At 44.9% G+C, this 19,985-nt stretch overlaps 1 protein-coding gene across 6 annotated transcripts in view; it reads left to right on the top strand.

Moving 5' to 3' along the window:
• LOC105029560 (rho GTPase-activating protein 42) overlaps positions 1-19,985 on the top strand; it is a 131,275-nt gene that overhangs the window by 108,571 nt on the left and 2,719 nt on the right. For 3 of the 6 annotated variants that reach the window (XM_029119019.2, XM_029119017.2, XM_029119011.2), the window contains 13 exons: positions 1,492-1,570; positions 2,293-2,332; positions 2,929-2,991; positions 5,411-5,485; positions 6,165-6,249; positions 6,757-6,815; positions 8,197-8,302; positions 8,428-8,587; positions 8,728-8,878; positions 9,371-9,895; positions 11,008-11,215; positions 15,944-16,009; positions 17,769-17,848. In XM_029119019.2, coding sequence (XP_028974852.1) covers positions 1,492-1,570; positions 2,293-2,332; positions 2,929-2,991; positions 5,411-5,485; positions 6,165-6,249; positions 6,757-6,815; positions 8,197-8,302; positions 8,428-8,587; positions 8,728-8,878; positions 9,371-9,895; positions 11,008-11,215; positions 15,944-16,009; positions 17,769-17,848 — 1,697 coding nt within the window. Of the gene's footprint in view, positions 1-1,491; positions 1,571-2,292; positions 2,333-2,928; positions 2,992-5,410; positions 5,486-6,164; positions 6,250-6,756; positions 6,816-8,196; positions 8,303-8,427; positions 8,588-8,727; positions 8,879-9,370; positions 9,896-11,007; positions 11,216-15,943; positions 16,010-17,768; positions 17,881-17,931; positions 19,363-19,985 lie in introns of those variants that run through there. The other 3 variants (XM_029119016.2, XM_029119021.2, XM_034291394.1) reach the window with 2 other exon arrangements.

Raw genomic sequence — 19,985 nt, 5'->3', positions numbered from 1 at the left:
CAAGGTATTGTCCATTGAATTTAACCAAATGCATAAGGTAGCCGATTTGAATAATAGGCAAAGACATTAGGTTGTCAAAGTGGCTAGAGATGTTAATCCAGTAACATTAATCAGAGAGATTTGTAATTTATGCAAAAGACGGAAGTTGTTTGGTAATTCCTCTGTTAAAATTAATTTTGTTGGAAATGCAACTGGCAACAACATTAATGCTTAGCTTAGGCTAGCAATAACATTTAATAAGTCAACTTACCACACTACAAGCAAGTTGTTAGCAGGTGGATTTCTGTGGATTGGTGTTGCCAGACGCCAGGAGAGATACTCCAATTTCCTGCAACTTGGAACAGCGCATCCATTATACTAATGGGTGTCCTGCTGAGTAACACGCTTGTAGACAGGATAAATAGAGTAGTGGTGAGTAAACACAACATGAATGCCTACTCGACGGTGCTATATTGAAAAAAATGATCTTTGAAGCACTCCAGACAAGTCAATCGCCAATAAAGATGCCCGTACACTGTTGCAGAAACAGTTAGTACTAGTACTGTCTTTCAAACAGAATCCACTCAAGTCAAGCTCCAACAAGGTAAGGCTCTGACGCCTAACATGGACAAATGTGTAAACCTGGACAAAAATTAAATTCACGGCAGTAAGCATTTTTTATTATGCGCATGCATTAACTTAACTTCGAAAGCCTTAATATATACCCTTATCAAAATAACTATCTTACTGACATTAACACATGCCAGAGTAATGTTAATTAAACAGTGAGCAATGGTATAAATGTTGTACAAATGTTTATTAAATGCCTTATAAATGGTGTACGGCGAATCATTAAAATAGTGTTCAGAATATTTGAAACGTACTTATAGGCATATGTCAGTTGTGGAATAAGCACAAAACTGGAAAATACCAGTCAGAGCACATTTGGTACAAAAAGAGTAAGTGTTACTGTTTTGAGAAAGCCACTTCCACCAACAGGTTAAAGGTTAATTCGATGCTGTGGCATTCGAATGTGTCTCATCTGAAGTACAATTTCTGAGGGACTGTATAATCAGATATCAGACTCACACAGGGGTAGGCTCTTTACATCCTCCTGGCCTTACAGAGACCAGACAATTCACTCTGCATGCTGGGTTGAAAAATGACCAATCTCAAATCAAGCACTGCATCAATCTGTCTGATTTAGAATGGGGACATAAACAATCATGGACGACAATTCCGATAAGACCACGCGTCACTGTAAGACAGAGACTTTCCACTTCACAGCCCTGCCATTCTTAGTCCCGGTAATGATTACATGAATATGATGGGGCTCTGGCCTGTAAACATGACCCCATGGTGACATTGGGAGGCGTTCCAACCGGTGCCCTGTTCCCTTCTCACCCGGCCAATACCAACAGAGTGCCCTGAGAAGGCAACAGTGTTCAGTTTGGAGAACAGCCTTCCAGGCGCTCTGTGTTGGGATGTTACTGACATGTGATCCTGTTCCAGACACGGCATTGTGACTCTCCAGGCTCTATCTGAGTCCAACAGAAGACTGTGGCTGGAGGCTATGGATGGCAAAGAACCGGTGAGGAATCTCTCCCCTCCACATACCCATTCTTCTTCTCTCTCGTGTTTCCTTCTCTCCTTGTTTTAACCATTATGTAACCAGGTAAGTTACTTGAAAACATTTTACGTTAACTTTTTAGTAGTTTAGCTGATCATTTAGCTTTTCCAGGGCGACTAACAGTAGTGAGGGCATATCTCTCCAACTTGGTCCCCTGGGGAAATCAAACTCACTTACTTTGGCTTTGCTTGAGCCAAACTCTACCAACTGAGCTACACGGAACCAGTTCTCAGTTCCTTTCCCATCTTTCTTTATTTTCTTTCAAATCATTTTCTTTTTATTCCTTACTCTTCTCTTCATCTCCATTTCTCTCTCTCTGTCCTCTAACTATTTGTATCTTGTCTCAGAGGCTTTAAGGCTGTTTTGTTCTCTAGTGCCCTAGTAGTGACACATATACTTGTCTTTGTCGCCCCCCTCTGGTTGTTTAAAACAACTACCATAGGCCGGGTGTGTCAGGCTTTAATCTTGTAGGGTTTTGTTTGGAGTGGCTTTTCCCTCCTCCCTTCTACTTGTTGATCCAATAACAGCATTGATTAGTTAGGAACTCCCCTTACCTGATTGTCTAGGTCTTATTTGAAAAGCATAGTAGATTCTTGACCCTCCAGGGGTTCAGTGGCTCCCTGAGATGGTGTTTTCTGTGAGATCCACTTCACCACAATGGATTCAATGTTTTTTTTTTCCAGATCTACAACCTTCCAGCCATTTTGAGCAAAAAAGAGGAGAGTAAGTATTTTACTCAAAATAAAACTACAAAATATATTTTATAATGACAGATGCTTTATCTAACGCTGACCCTTGAACCCTTTTCATTGTGAGTGGTTGTTCTATTGTTGTTGTTGTTTATTTTAGTGTGATGCTGTCAGTTGTTGAAGTTGTCTTATGCTGTTTGTTGTGGATGCATGTTGTGGTTTTGTCTTATGTTGTCTGTTGCTGTCTGTTGTTTTTGTTGGTTTCGGTCTGTTGCTGTTATTGTCTAATGCTTCCTGCTGTTGCTGTCTGTTGTTGTTATTGTCTTATGCTGTCTATTGTTGTGTGTTGTTGCTGTATGTTGTTGTCTGTTGTTATTGTCTTATGCTATCTGTTGTTGTTGTTTGTTTCTGTCTGTTGTTGTTGCTGTCTGCTGTTGTCTGTTGTTGTTATTGTCTGCTGCTGTCTGTTGTTGCTTGTTGCTGGCTGTAGCCACACACTCCTATTCATTAACACATCTCGACCTCCCTCTAAAGATGTGGTAAGAAATCTGGACCTCAAAGCCAGTTCAACTAGATCTGTTCATTGCAACTGCTACTGAGTTTAATTACTGTGTTTCCTTTGTGTTACAGCATACCTAAACGAGGCAGGGTTTAATTTTGTCAGGAAATGTATTGACTTGGTGGAGGCGCGAGGTAAGTCAGCTTGGCAACCATTTCCTCTTCTCTGGGTTTCATCCACTGCTTCCACACTGGATGTCTGTGACAGTATGTCTAGGTACTGGATGTCTGTGACAGTATGTCTGGGAACTGGATGTCTGTGACAGTATGTCTGGGTACTGGATGTCTGTGACAGTATGTCTGGGTACTGGATGTCTGTGACAGTATGTCTGGGAACTGGATGTCTGTGACAGTATGTCTGGGAACTGGATGTCTGTGACAGTATGTCTGGGAACTGGATGTCTGTGACAGTATGTCTAGGTACTGGATGTCTGTGACAGTATGTCTAGGTACTGGATGTCTGTAACAGTATGTCTGGGAACTGGATGTCTGTGACAGTATGTCTAGGTACTGGATGTCTGTGACAGTATGTCTGGGTACTGGATGTCTGTGACAGTATGTCTGGGTACTGGATGTCTGTGACAGTATGTCTGGGTACTGGATGTCTGTGACAGTATGTCTAGGTACTGGATGTCTGTGACAGTATGTCTAGGTACTGGATGTCTGTGACAGTATGTCTGGGTACTGGATGTCTGTGACAGTATGTCTGGGAACTGGATGTCTGTGACAGTATGTCTGGGTACTGGATGTCTGTGACAGTATGTCTGGGAACTGGATGTCTGTGACAGTATGTCTGGGAACTGGATGTCTGTGACAGTATGTCTGGGAACTGGATGTCTGTGACAGTATGTCTGGGTACTGGATGTCTGTGACAGTATGTCTGGGTACTGGATGTCTGTGACAGTATGTCTGGGTACTGGATGTCTGTGACAGTATGTCTGGGTACTGGATGTCTGTGACAGTATGTCTGGGTACTGGATGTCTGTGACAGTATGTCTGGGAACTGGATGTCTGTGACAGTATGTCTGGGTACTGGATGTCTGTGACAGTATGTCTGGGAACTGGATGTCTGTGACAGTATGTCTGGGAACTGGATGTCTGTGACAGTATGTCTGGGAACTGGATGTCTGTGACAGTATGTCTGGGAACTGGATGTCTGTGACAGTATGTCTGGGAACTGGATGTCTGTGACAGTATGTCTGGGTACTGGATGTCTGTGACAGTATGTCTAGGTACTGGATGTCTGTGACAGTATGTCTAGGTACTGGATGTCTGTGACAGTATGTCTGGGTACTGGATGTCTGTGACAGTATGTCTGGGTACTGGATGTCTGTGACAGTATGTCTAGGTACTGGATGTCTGTGACAGTATGTCTAGGTACTGGATGTCTGTGACAGTATGTCTGGGAACTGGATGTCTGTGACAGTATGTCTGGGTACTGGATGTCTGTGACAGTATGTCTAGGTACTGGATGTCTGTAACAGTATGTCTGGGTACTGGATGTCTGTAACAGTATGTCTAGGTACTGGATGTCTGTGACAGTATGTCTAGGTACTGGATGTCTGTGACAGTATGTCTGGGTACTGGATGTCTGTGACAGTATGTCTGGGTACTGGTCCAACACTCTAACACTACCTGCAGCACCTCATATAACAAGAAATAATATCAAATGAAACTGTAGAGCAACTCCATTTAGTAAATGTGTGTCTCCTATGTGTACAGACCTGTGATGTGCAGTTTGCGAACAATTCATTCTTTTTGAATAAATCTTTATAGTGACTTGGGACTTTTTTGTAGTTACCAGTTCAATTATTGTTCAATCGTACATTTGGCAGCGGATTTCTAAACATGATCACCTGCTTCACACCCAGTCTTCCAGCTCAGTTCTCCAATTTAAGTCTGTGTACATTCACAGAGAACAATAGAACACAATAAAGGCACTAACTGAACACAGACTATATAATGAATATAGTTAGTTGATTACTGATGTCATGATGAACACAGATGAAAACAAGCACAGAGCCTTTGCCTAAGTAAAAAACACTTGAAAATGACTGAGTCGTTTAGTTTTATTGTACAATTAGACGATTGTTTTGTTCATTTGAATGACTGGCTGCGGAGTTCATACCAACCACTGAATACTCTGGCTTCCAGCTCAGTAGCCTACTCTTTTTCCAACTGCTGTTAGTTTTACGTTCGCAAAGATCAATGAAGCCGGCAACATAAGAAAGACATATTTGTAATTGATAATTGGTTGCATGGTGCAATAATGAATGTGTAGAAGTTTATTTTTTAGTCATGATAACCACATCAAATGGGCATTACAGACTGAAATGAGTGAAATTTTGTTGCTAGTGCAATACAATCTGGAATGTTCTGGAAACCAGTGTCAGGGTGAAAAACGCTTGGCAATCTTGTAAAAGCAGACGAGCCCTGTTAAAAACCAAATGATGCACACTTGAAGTGTGTTAAAGAAAGTGCTGGTTTAAGCTGGGAACCCTTTGCATTTCTCACATGCATGTCTGTGTGTGTGCACGTATATTTACTCCATTAGGGATCAGTACGTTGGGTCTGTACAGAACTGGAGGAGTTAACTCAAAGGTCCAGAAGCTGATGACTACTGTCTTTGGTAAGTGTGTCTGTCTGTCTGACTGTATGTCTTTTGAAAATCTGGATTTGCTAAGTAGCTTTTCAGAATTCACTTGCAAAAGTGACACCATTTTGAAATGTTATTGCCCAGAAACGAAAAAACACTAAATTAATGAGTCTGTGATATCCATAAGTAAACAGGTGAGGTTTTAAAGGTGAACTCCAGTCAAATGATCCCAGCTGGGTGCTAGCCTCACTTCAGGAAGGTGTTTACACCTGTCTGAGAACAGGCAAATGAAAGATAAAGACACAAACTTAGGATAGCGAATATAAACAGACACAATGATGAACTGAACAGGGAACACTACAGAATATGGATGGCTCAGCAGTGTAGTGTCAACAGGAAAGAGGAGTAGCACTCTGCTGTTAGCATCTCTACAAATGAATCAACAGACCTGCATGTCTTAAAGGGTAGCTGGAACAAAAGAAAACAGACTGTGGCATCCACATTTATTTTTGCTTCAGAATGTACAATAGTTTTGTCATGACACTTTTAGGACCGTGGAAATAATGTGTTTCTGTGCATAAGTTGCACAAGCTACCATTGACATTACATGCATCTGTGTATTTCTACTGGAGAAGCAGTATTTGTGACACTAGTGGGTATTTTTTGTGTTCCCCCAAAATAAAAATGGTGTTCTGTTTTTGTGTTCCCATAGCAACCAAGGCTCCAGTTGATATGGATCTGGACCCAGAAACCTGGGACAACAAGACCATCACCAGTGGCCTGAAGAACTACCTGAGGTACACACACACGCACACACACACACACACACACACACACACACAGATATTCAGTGTACTCCCTGAAAGATTTAAAGGCCTGGTGAATCCCCTGAGGCCATGTCATCCTGCCAGCTCTTCATCTCCCCGGTGGATTGGATCATCATTATAGACCCTTAATTGTGTGTGTGTGTGTGTGTGTGTGTGTGCTGTTCTCATCCCTTTAAATGAACAGAGCCATGTCACAGAGACTGGGTCCCACTTTTTCACTCTTATCTCCATTGTACTCTTGTACAATGCAGACTTTGTCACATGGGTTTTAATGGTGGTGGATACTCCTCACATTCAATGAGACTGGTCCTGTGCTTTTACATCCGTGATGGGAAGTGGCTTTGAGAAGGGACATAACAAGGGTTTCTGTAGAGGGACATAACAAGGGTTTCTGTAGAGGGACATAACAAGGGTTTCTTGTCTTCTCTGGCTCCCTCTCTATTCTTCCTAACACCGTTGTCTCTTTTCATCCACCAGGTGTCTCTCTGAGCCTCTGACAACGTTCAAACTGCACAAAGACTTCATCATGGCCGTCAGTAAGTAACCTAGACCACCTCATGGCCATCAGTTAGTTACCTAGACCTCATCATGGCTGTCAGTAAGTTACCTAGACCTCATCATGGCCGTCAGCAAGTAACCTAGACCACCTCATGGCCATCAGTTAGTTACCTAGACCTCATCATGGCTGTCAGTAAGTTACCTAGACCTCATCATGGCCATCAGTTAGTTACCTAGACCTCATCATGGCCATCAGTTAGTTACCTAGACCTCATCATGGCCGTCAGTAAGTAACCTAGACCACCTCATGGCCATCAGTTAGTTACCTAGACCTCATCATGGCCGTCAGTAAGTAACCTAGACCACCTCATGGCCATCAGTTAGTTACCTAGACCACCTCATGGCCATCAGTTAGTTACCTAGACCTCATCATGGCTGTCAGTAAGTTACCTAGACCTCATCATGGCTGTCAGTAAGTTACCTAGACCTCATCATGACCGTCAGTAAGTAACCTAGACCACCTCATGGCCATCAGTTAGTTACCTAGACCACCTCATGGCCATCAGTTAGTTACCTAGACCTCATCATGGCTGTCAGTTAGTTACCTAGACCTCATCATGGCCATCAGTTAGTTACCTAGACCTCATCATGGCCTTCAGCAAGTTACCTAGACCTCATCATGGCCATCAGTAAGTTACCTAGACCTCATCATGGCCATCAGTAAGTTACCTAGACCTCATCATGGCTGTCAGTTAGTTACCTAGACCTCATCATGGCTGTCAGTTAGTTACCTAGACCTCATCATGGCTGTCAGTTAGTTACCTAGACCTCATCATGGCTGTCAGTTAGTTACCTAGACCTCATCATGGCTGTCAGTTAGTTACCTAGACCTCATCATGGCTGTCAGTTAGTTACCTAGACCTCATCATGGCCATCAGTTAGTTACCTAGACCTCATCATGGCTGTCAGTTAGTTACCTAGACCTCATCATGGCTGTCAGTTAGTTACCTAGACCTCATCATGGCTGTCAGTTAGTTACCTAGACCTCATCATGGCTGTCAGTTAGTTACCTAGACCTCATCATGGCCATCAGTTAGTTACCTAGACCTTATCAGGGCTGTCAGTAAATGACCTAGACTTCGGTGAGTTTCTTATGGAAAAGAAAGGCAACAGTGAAATTTCAGCCAGCTGTTCCCTACTGTTGTGTACTAAGTCATACGTCATTGGACATTAAATATTCAGTACATATACATATATTACATATGCAGTATATTTCAATATATGTTTTATATTTACATATATATGATATTATCACTGCTGATACCTGTCTAAACCCTTAAGATCAAGGTGGGGGGTCAGGGAGAGATTTGGGGACCGGCAGAGTGTCAGAATGGTGAATTCTCTCTCGTTCTTCCACAGAGTCTGATGACCAGAACTACAGGGTTCGGGCAGTCCATGCATTGGTTCACAAACTTCCTGAGAGGAATAAGGAAATGATGGAACTACTGATTAAACACCTCGTCACGTATGTCTGTTTACTTACCTATTGGTTAAACAAGTCAAGACAGCATATTTGTTACATAGCAGGCTGGGAGATTTGATCTAACAACCTGGTGAGTTTAATTTATATCAATTCATATAATTTCACAGCGTTTCCACTCACAGCCAGTTCAACCTAATGACTGTATCCAACCTGGGCGTGATCTTCGGCCCCACGTTAATGAGGTCACAGGAAGAGACAGTGGCAGCCATGATGAACATCAAGTTTCAGAACATTGTGGTTGAGATCCTAATCGAGAACTTTGACAAGGCAAATTGATCTTTAATAACTGTTAATGTTGTGATGTTTAGAAAGATGTTTTAAATCTTGAAATTTGGTATTTAGACCATAATACTGTTCTAAGACTGTAAAGTCCAGTTAATAAACACTACCTACTCTGTCCCCTTCAGATCTTCCACCAGGCGCCTGACCCTAACATACCCCTTCCCCAGCCCCAGACCCGACCTGGGTGCCGTAGGAGCCGGGCCATCTGTTTGTCCACAGGCCCCAGGAAGCCTCGCAGCATCTACACCCCCACGCTGTGCCTGGCTGACGCTGACAGTGAGTCCCATAGCTCTGACTGTCACTGTTCCCACAGAGTGGGAGACTTCACTGGTCTTTGTCGAGGACAGGAGTGTTCTCTGGTCCTAGTAGAGGACAGGAGTGTTCTCTGGTCCTAGTAGAGGACAGGAGTGTTCTCTGGTCCTAGTAGAGGACAGGAGTGTTCTCTGGTCCTAGTAGAGGACAGGAGTGTTCTCTGGTCCTAGTAGAGGACAGGAGTGTTCTCTGGTCCTAGTAGAGGACAGGTGTGTTCTCTGGTCCAAGTAGAGGACAGATGTGTTCTCTGGTTCTAGTAGAGGACAGGTGTGTTCTCTGGTCCTAGTAGAGGACAGGTGTGTTCTCTGGTTCTAGTAGAGGACAGGTGTGATATCTGGTCTTAGTAGAGGACAGGTGTGTTCTCTGGTTCTAGTAGAGGACAGGTGTGTTCTCTGGTCTTAGTAGAGGACAGATGACAGCAACAGATGTTAATATGGATTTGTTGGATTTTCTCTGGTCCTTGTACAGGTGACACCTTCAGCAGCAGTCCAGGAAGCACGCCCATGGGAAGTATGGAGTCTTTGTCTTCCCATTCCTCGGAGCAGAACAGCTCCTCCAAGACCACCGTCTCCACCTCCCAACACCAGCCCAAAGGCAAGGCCTCGTTTCCCCCTGGCCAGTGGCTGGGGTTGGGGCAGGGTTCCAGTCAGTGGCTGGGGATGGGACAAGGGCCTGCTCTGGGTCTCAGTCGCTCGCCCTCCCAGGTCTCCTCTAACGGTCTGGGGAAGGCGGGGGTTCCTCAATGCCTCAGCAGTCCAGAGTCCAGCTCCAGGGACGAGGCAGGGAGGACAGATGGAGAGTCAGTGGGAGATGCTCTTGGTGTGGTCCCAGCCAGTCCCACCACTCAAACCTCCACAGGACCCGTCGGTCCCAAAAAAGCCCCCCACTCCCGGACCGGCCCCCGGCCAACACCTGCAGCTGAGTTAAACCCCCTGACCAGGTCCGCTGCCCCCTCCCTGAGATCACTGTATATACCTGAAGGTGAGTTGGGTCCGGTGTTGCTCACTTGGAATGACCACCGCTCTTGTAATGCCAGGGTTGTGGGTTCAATCCCTGGCAGACCCCTGTGAAGATAGTGAAAGGATCTAATGTAAGCACTCACTAATAATCACTAATAGGTCTTTGATAAGACCATCTGCTAAATAACTTAAGTGTAATTTTAAACTGGGTGCTTGGAATTTTGAATCTTGATTGGCTGATAGCTGTGGCATATTCAGGCTATAAGGCAGTGGTTCCCAACCAGGGGTACTAGGACCCCTGGGGGTACTTGGCCTTTCCACAGGGGGTACTTGAAAACACTCATGACACCATAGACTTAACAGTGAAATGAACATGAGGGGGTACTTCAGGGGTACTCCAAGCAGTGCAAATTCTTTTTGGGGGTACAGTAACTGAAAAAGAGCCACTGCTATAAGGCACGATGGGGTGTGGTTTGTGGCCCATGCTAAGACGCGCTGTGGAGTCCCTGGTCACAACACTTAGCCATGTTATATTGTCAATATATCACCAACACCCGAGATGTGTTCTTGTGCTTTTAAGCTGGTTGCCAACATAACTAGAGCTATAAGAAGTGACGTGATGTCATACCCATGGTATACAATCTCATATACCACAGCTATCTGAATTCAGTATTGAAACCACCCAGTTAATAAGAGACGCTATATCATTACGTTTTGCTGCTCTAATTGCATAGCCAGTTTATAATATAATACAGCCTCTCAGCGGTTGTATTTAGAAACATAAGTGATGCGTTGTGCCCTAGAACTGCTCTAAAACATTCTCCTTTGGCGCATCGCGTTTCATGAGATCATAGTTATTATTTCCTGTTCTTAAAAGGAAATACCAAACTGAGACTATTTATATTCACTCCAATTACTTGGTGTCTTCGAAGCTTTTTATCTTCCCCATAACAGTCTCCAGTTTCCACTCCTTCTCTTTCTCCTCCTCCTCCTCCTCTTTCGCCTCCTCTACAGATGAGTCGATGACCAATCATATTTCCATTAAATAGTTATCCTGATAAGGCCTTTTCTCTGCTACATAATTAGTTACCTCCTATTTTCTTCATATTTACATTTACATTTCTTTCCCCAAAGGTGGGAGGAGTCTGTCTGGTTCAGTCCAGAGTCTGTCTTTCCTGGCCGATGACCACAAAGACTATAAAGACCACCAAGACCAACAGAAGGATGGGAAGGAGAGTTTGAAGTCTGTAGACATCCCATCCCTTCCTCCTAAACTAGTCATCCATCACAGACTAGACAAGATGGAGTCCTCTAGCAATGGATACCAGCGACCTGGGTCAATGTAATGTATAGAATGCTACTCTGAAGCCACACAAACACACACATGCACACACACACATGCACACACACACAAGCACACAGACACACATGCACACAGACACACATGCACACAGACGCACGTGCACACAGACATACACGCACACAGACACACATACACACACACACACATGCACACAGACACACATGCACACAGACACACATGCACACAGACACACACATGCACAGACACACATGCACACAGACACACATGCACACAGACATACACGCACACAGACACACACACACATGCACACAGACACACATGCACACAGACACACAGACACACATGCACACACACCCACACACACATGCACACAGACACACATGCACACAGACACACGTGCACACAGACACACATGCACACAGACACACATGCACACAGACACACAGACACACACATGCACAGACACACAGACACACACATGCACACACACCCACACACACATGCACACAGACACACATGCACACAGACACACGTGCACACAGACACACATGCACACAGACACACATACACACACACCCACATACACAGACACACATGCACACAGACACACGTGCACACAGACACACGTGCACACAGACACACGTGCACACAGACACACATGCACACAGACACACATGCACACAGACGCACATACACACATACGCACATACACACAGACATACACGCACACAGACACACATGCACACAGACACACGTGCACACAGACGTACACGCACACATTTTACAAACACTGTCCTGTTTTGTGACATATGATGAACTTGATTCTGAATACAATATGTAACAGGGCCTTGTTTTCTTAACTCCCTTCTGAACCTGGAATGTGGCGGGTTCCGCTGCTTCTTAACCCTGCACTGTCTTTTCTTAACCCTGCACTGTCTTCTTAACCCTGCACTGTCTTTTCTTAACCCTGCACTGTCTTTTCTTAACCCTGCACTGTCTTCTTAACCCTGCACTGTCTTTTCTTAACCCTGCACTGTGTTCTTAACCCTGCACTGTCTTTTCTTAACCCTGCACTGTCTTCTTAACCCTGCACTGTCTTTTCTTAACCCTGCACTGTCTTTTCTTAACCCTGCACTGTCTTTTCTTAACCCTGCACTGTCTTCTTAACCCTGCACTGTCTTTTCTTAACCCTGCACTGTCTTTTCTTAACCCTGCACTGTCTTCTTAACCCTGCACTGTCTTCTTAACCCTGCACTGTCTTTTCTTAACCCTGCACTGTCTTTTCTTAACCCTACACTGTCTTCTTAACCCTGCACTGTCTTCTTAACCCTGCACTGTCTTCTTAACCCTGCACTGTCTTCTTAACCCTGCACTGTCTTCTTAACCCTACACTGTCTTCTTAACCCTACACTGTCTTCTTAACCCTGCACTGTCTTCTTAACCCTGCACTGTCTTCTTAACCCTGCACTGTGTTCTTAACCCTGCACTGCCTTCTTAACCCTGCACTGTCTTTTCTTAACCCTGCACTGTCTTTTCTTAACCCTGCACTGTCTTCTTAACCCTGCACTGTCTTCTTATCCCTGCACTGTCTTCTTATCCCTGCACTGTGTTCTTAACCCTGCACTGTCTTCTTAACCCTGCACTGCCTTCTTAACCCTGCACTGTCTTCTTAACCCTGCACTGTCTTCTTAACCCTGCACTGTCTTCTTAACCCTGCACTGCCTTCTTAACCCTGCACTGCGTTCTTAACCCTGCACTGCGTTCTTAACCCTGCACTGCGTTCTTAACCCTGCACTGTCTTCTTAACCCTGCACTGTCTTCTTAACCCTGCACTGTCTTCTTAACCCTGCACTGTCTTTTCTTAACCCTGCACTGTCTTTTCTTAACCCTGCACTGTCTTCTTAACCCTGCACTGTCTTCTTAACCCTGCACTGTCTTCTTAACCCTGCACTGTCTTCTTAACCCTGCACTGTCTTCTTAACCCTGCACTATCTTTTCTTAACCCTGCACTGTCTTTTCTTAACCCTGCACTGTCTTCTTAACCCTGCACTGTCTTCTTAACCCTGCACTGTCTTCTTAACCCTGCACTGTCTTCTTAACCCTGCACTGCGTTCTTAACCCTACACTGTCTTCTTAACCCTGCACTGTCTTCTTAACCCTGCACTGTCTTCTTAACCCTGCACTGTCTTCTTAACCCTGCACTGCGTTGTTAACCCTGCACTGCGTTCTTAACCCTACACTGTCTTCTTAACCCTGCACTGTCTTCTTAACCCTGCACTGTCTTCTTAACCCTGCCCTGCGTTCTTAACCCTGCACTGTCTTCTTAACCCTGCACTGTCTTCTTAACCCTGCACTGTGTTCTTAACCCTGCACTGTGTTCTTAACCCTGCACTGTCTTCTTAACCCTGCACTGCCTTCTTAACCCTGCACTGTCTTCTTAACTATAACCATGCTGTTTAGAACCTCCAGCTTAGCTGTCGGATTTACAGTAAAAGTGGCATGTCTGGAATCAAAGAGTGAAATGACTCAAAAGATTCCAACTGTTTACTGAATGACTCGAAATGATCCGAGTCAATAAAAAGAGTTTAACTTCCCATCACTAGTATAGAGTCCGGTGTGTATGTGTGTGAATGTGCATGTTTGTGCGTGTGGGTGCTCATGTTTGTGCTTATGGTGTGTGTATGTGCTGTGAATTTGTTTCATCTGTGGGAGGGTCAGTTAGTTTGCTTAAATTTCATTCTGCCTTCCGCTGGGTTGATGTGACCTAGCAGCCCTCCCTCCCTCCCTCCCTCTGTCCCCCTCCCTCCCTCTGTCCCCCTCCCTCCCTCTGTCCCCCTCCCTCCCTCTGTCTCCCTCCCTCCCTCTGTCCCCCTCCCTCCCTCTGTCTCCCTCCCTCCCTCTGTCTCCCTCCCTCCCTCCGTCCCCCTCCCTCCCTCCGTCCCCCTCCCTCCCTCCGTCTCCCTCCCTCCCTCCGTCCCCCTCCCTCCCTCCCTCTGTCTCCCTCCCTCCGTCCCCCTCCCTCCCTCCGTCCCCCTCCCTCCCTCTGTCTCACCCCTCCGTCCCTCTGTCTCCCTCCCTCCCTCCCTCTGTCCCCCTCCCTCCCTCCCTCTGTCTCCCTCCCTCCGTCCCCCTCCCTCCCTCTGTCTCCCTCCCTCCCTCTGTCTCCCCCCCTCCGTCCCCCTCCCTCCCTCTGTCCCCCTCCCTCCCCCCCTCCGTCCCCCTCCCTCCCTCTGTCTCCCTCCCTCCCCCTCCCTCCCCCTCCCTCCCCCTCCCTCCCTCCAGTATAGATCACTTCCCATGTTTCTCTGCCTTCCTGTCTGCCCCCCCGATCAGGACAAATAGATTGTTTTCCTGTTCATGGAAGGAAAGCTGATCACACGTCTGCTAATGTATTGTGGGATTATTGCAGCGGGAATACACCTAGATAGTGTACTTCTTTTGTGGGTGTGGCTGGGTGTGGGTCTGGGTGTGTGGGTGGGTCTGGGTGTGGGCTGGGTGTGGGTCTGGGTGTGTGGGTGGGTCTGGGTGTGTGGGTGTGGGTGGGTGTGCGTGTGGGTTTGTGTGGGTGGGTGGGTGTGTGTGTGTGTGTGTGGGTGGGTGTGGTTGAGTGGGTGTGTATCTTAGCCATTCACTGACCGAATTAAACAACAAACCTCTAAATGACCCTGACTCAGTGTGAGACACATTCAGGTAAAATCACTGTTGAATTATCTTATGAATTTACATTTTGTTTTAAGTTAAATGTGTTTGAATAAAAACAGGGCACTGATTAGTATCCATTCTTAGGAAGTCACTTTAATTAGCCAGTGGGCTAAATGTCCTCTGTTGAGTTCTGAGTAGCCACACCCCTGTATAAATTACTGTGTATTGCCATTTCCTAACAGAGATTGATGAACATTTAACATCAGACAACTTTGCTGCAGTGCTTTTTAATAATGAAAGCTTCTCTTTCTCCCTTGACTCATTCCAGGTGACATTTCTTCAATATCAAAACACTTTAACTAACACCTCTGGTCTTTCATGTAGACTGTCATTCACCTCAGGACTAACACCTCTGGTCTTTCATGTAGACTGTCATTCACCTCAGGATTAACACCTCTCGTCTTTCATGTAGACTGTCATTCACCTCAGGACTAACACCTCTGGTCTTTCATGTAGACGGTACAGTCATTCACCTCAGGACTAACACCTCTGGTCTTTCATGTAGACAGTCATTCACCTCAGGACTAACACCTCTGGTCTTTCATGTAGACTGTCATTCACCTCAGGACTAACACCTCTTGTCTTTCATGTAGACTGTCATTCACCTCAGGACTAACACCTCTGGTCTCTCATGTAGACTGTCATTCACCTCAGGACTAACACCTCTGGTCTTTCATGTAGACGGTACAGTTATTCACCTCAGGACTAACACCTCTGGTCTTTCATGTAGACGGTACAGTTATTCACCTCAGGACTAACACCTCTGGTCTTTCATGTAGACGGTACAGTTATTCACCTCAGGACTAACACATCTGGTCTTTCATGTAGACTATCATTCACCTCAGGACTAACACCTCTGGTCTTTCATGTAGACTAACATTCACCTCAGGACTAACACCTCTGGTCTTTCATGTAGACGGTCGTTCAGGTTTCTGTCCAGAGTGGCCGTGGGTGTTCTTTGTGCGGATCGGTACAGCAGGATGTTTTTTTATATTAAAAGCATACTGTGTCAGTTGAAGTGAACGTTCCATTTGTGTGTTTCAGTGTTGCTGCCAAGGCCATGCTGTTTGAAAAGCCCTCTGTCCTGCCCCAGACCACACCTGTTGGGAGGTATGGTCAGATCAGTGCTAAGTTATCTATCCAAATTTCAGCCATTGTATAGGATTAAACATTCGAGTCAGTTTGTATTTGTTTATTTACTAAATTTCTATGCATTTAATACAACCTTGTTTCCAAAAGTTGGGAAGCTGTGTAGAATGCAAATATAAACCAAATGCAATGATGTGGAAATCATTGATTCCTATATTAAATAGTAAATTGCACAAAGACAACATATCAAATGCTGAAACTGAGAGATGTTATTGTTTTTGGAAAAAGAAGAGGTGATGCAACACAATTCAAAAAAGTTGGGACAGGGGCATCTTTACAACTGTGTTGCATCCCCTCTTCTTTTAGCAACACTCTGTAAGCATTTGGGAACTGAGGAGACTTGATAGAGGATTTCAGATGCTTAACAGTTTGGGGTCTCCTTTGTTGTATTTTTTTTCATAATGAGCCACATGTTTCCAACTGGTGACAGTTCTGGACTGCAGACATGACGATTTTACTACAGAGCCAAGCTGTTGTAAAACAAGTAGAATGTGGTTTGGCATTGTCTTGCTGAAATTCTTCAGAACACAGGACAGTTTCACTTCACCTCAGTCCATCTTAAATGAGCTCAGGAGGGTGGAAGTGGTTCTGGATCTTGTTTATATCTGGTATCTTCTTTGCATGGTAGAGTTTTAACTTGCATTTGTGGATGCAGCGACATACTGTGTTCACACAGGGGTTTTCAGAAGTGTTCCTAAGCCCATGCAGTGATTTCCACTACAGAATCGTGTCTGTTTTCAATGCAGTGCCGCCTGAGGTTCCGAAGATCACAGACGTCCAATTTTGTTTTTTTTATATGATTCTCTGAATCATAAAATTATTTTATGTACGTAGATTATAAATAAATTGTTGCCCAATTTACCAGCACAATTTTTCACGGAGGGATCCTCTTTTAATATCCAATCTTGTTACTGACAAGTTGCTAATTTACTTAATTGTTGTCAGATGTTCCACCAGATTATTTTTGCTTTACACAACTTTCAAGTCTTTTGTTGCCCGTGTCCCAGCTTTTTTGTGAAACATGTTGCTGGTATTCAAAGTAGGCATATATTTTTCAAGAAGAAATATAATTTCTCTGTTTCAACATTTGATGTTTTCTTTGTACTATTTTCTATTCTATATAGAATTAAATTGATTTGTACATCTTTGTATTCTGTTTTTATTCACATTTTCACAGCGTCCCAACTCTTTGTTGGGAGGTTGTATATGTTCTGCCTAGTCAATGTGGATATGACCCTCCTCAACTTTATATTAGTGTAAAATAGCATTTTGTTTTAATGTTCACTCAGTTCTGTGTTAAACACTTGTCTGTTTATTACCTGTCTGTCTGTTAATCACTTGTCTGTTAATAACCTGTCTGTCTGTTAATCACCAGTCTGTGTGTTAATCACCTGTCTGTGTCTTAATCACTAGTCTGTTATTAACCTGTCTGTCTGTTTATCACTTGTCTGTTAATAACCTGTCTGTCTGTTTATCACCAGTCTGTGTTAATCACCTGTCTGTGTCTTAATCATGGTCTGTTATTAACCTGTCTGTCTGTTAATAACCTGTCTGTCTGTTTGACCTCTGTCTGTCTGTTATTAACCTGTCTGTCTGTTTATCACCAGTCTGTGTGTTAATCACCTGTCTGTGTCTTAATCATGGTCTGTTAATAACCTGTCTGTCTGTTAATCACCTGTCTGTCTACTGTGTAATACCATCGGTTGGTTTTGTGTTCCAGAGATGCCAAGGCCATGTACTCCTGTGAGGCAGAACACAGCCATGAGCTCAGCTTTCCACAAGGGGCGCTGTTCTCAAATGGTGAGTCTTTATACCTGTTCAGACCAAACCAGGTGGCAGTGAAGGGCTATCCTTGTCTTTATACCTGTTCAAGACCAAACCAGGTGGCAGTGAAGGGCTAGCCTTGTCTTTATACCTGTTCAGACCAAACCAGGTGGCAGTGAAGGGCTAGCCTTGTCTTTATACCTGTTCAGACCAAACCAGGTGGCAGTGAAGGGCTAGCCTTGTCTTTATACCTGTTCAGACCAAACCAGGTGGCAGTGAAGGGCTAGCCTTGTCTTTATACCTGTTCAGACCAAACCAGGTGGCAGTGAAGGGCTAGCCTTGTCTTTATACCTGTTCAGACCAAACCAGGTGGCAGTGAAGGGCTAGCCTTGTCTTTATACCTGTTCAGACCAAACCAGGTGGCAGTGAAGGGCTAGCCTTGTCTTTATACCTGTTCAGACCAAACCAGGTGGCAGTGAAGGGCTAGCCTTGTCTTTATACCTGTTCAGACCAAACCAGGTGGCAGTGAAGGGCTAGCCTTGTCTTTATACCTGTTCAGACCAAACCAGGTGGCAGTGAAGGGCTAGCCTTGTCTTTATACCTGTTCAGACCAAACCAGGTGGCAGTGAAGGGCTAGCCTTGTCTTTATACCTGTTCAGACCAAACCAGGTGGCAGTGAAGGGCTAGCCTTGTCTTTATACCTGTTCAGACCAAACCAGGTGGCAGTGAAGGGCTAGCCTTGTCTTTATACCTGTTCAGACCAAACCAGGTGGCAGTGAAGGGCTAGCCTTGTCTTTATACCTGTTCAGACCAAACCAGGTGGCAGTGAAGGGCTAGCCTTGTCTTTATACCTGTTCAGACCAAACCAGGTGGCAGTGAAGGGCTAGCCTTGTCTTTATACCTGTTCAGACCAAACCAGGTGGCAATGAAGGGCTAGCCTTGTCTTTATACCTGTTCAAACCAAACCAGGTGGCAGTGAAGGGCTATACTTGTCTTTATACCTGTTCAAACCAAACCAGGTGGCAGTGAAGGGCTAGCCTTGTCTTTATACCTGTTCAGACCAAACCAGGTGGCAGTGAAGGGCTAGCCTTGTCTTTATACCTGTTCAAGACCAAACCAGGTGGCAGTGAAGGGCTATCCTTGTGGGTTGGAATATGCATCCTTTGTTTAACAACTAATATAGTTGAAGAAGAAAATGTGTTTCAAAATGTGGCTACTTTACATTTAGGCCCAGGACACAGTCTTCTGTCATGGTCAGAACCCAGTGATGACAGATTCCCAACATCAGTAGCCACCCTTCCAGAGGGACTCTCTGTATACTAAACTGACAGAAAGCCAAGCACCAGGGGGGTTTATTGCTTCCCAACAGTTTCTCCAGGAAGACGTTTGGCTGAGTACCATGGCAGCAGACTCTCAGGTCACAGTAACCTAGTAAGGATGGAAGGTAGTGGCGCCGCCAAGCCTGTACTGTTCACCTAACAGAAGCACAGACACACACACAGACAGAACCACACACACATACACACACAGAACCAAACACACACACAGAACCACACACACGCACAGAACCGCACACACATACACAAACACACGCAGAACCACACAACCACAGAACCACACACACATACAGAACCACACACACACACACCAACCTGTACTGTTCACCTAACAGAACCAGCCGGGCCCACAGCACACACACAGGCATAGACACACACACACACACACACACACACACCAACCTGTACTGTTCACCTAACAGAACCAGCCGGGACCCAAGAAACAAAGAGCGTTGTTAGCAGATCTCACTGTGAACCTCGAATGCTGCACGGTCGTATTACAAAAAACTGTAAGAAACCTGGGCATTACCCTTGACCCTGACCTCTCCTTTGAAAAATATGTCTCAACAGTTGCTTATTTTCATCTTTGAAACATTGCAAAAATCAGAAACTTTCTATCAAAAACTGAGGCAGAAAAACAAATCCATTCTTTTGTTACTTCTAGACTAGATTACTGCAATGCCCTTCTCTCTGGTTATCCAGACAAATTAATAAATAAACTTAAATTAGTGGCGAAGTCACTGGCTTGTTGTTGTCTCTCGTTTGCGCACTTGTGCAATTGGGCTGTACGCTGCTGGCAATACTCGGCCCTCTTTCAGGGGGGTTGCGGTTGGTGG

This window comes from Esox lucius, chromosome 1, assembly GCF_011004845.1.
Source record: "Esox lucius isolate fEsoLuc1 chromosome 1, fEsoLuc1.pri, whole genome shotgun sequence".
NCBI classification, from domain to species: Eukaryota; Metazoa; Chordata; class Actinopteri; order Esociformes; family Esocidae; genus Esox; species Esox lucius.
This window is presented reverse-complemented; position numbering and strand designations above follow the sequence as displayed.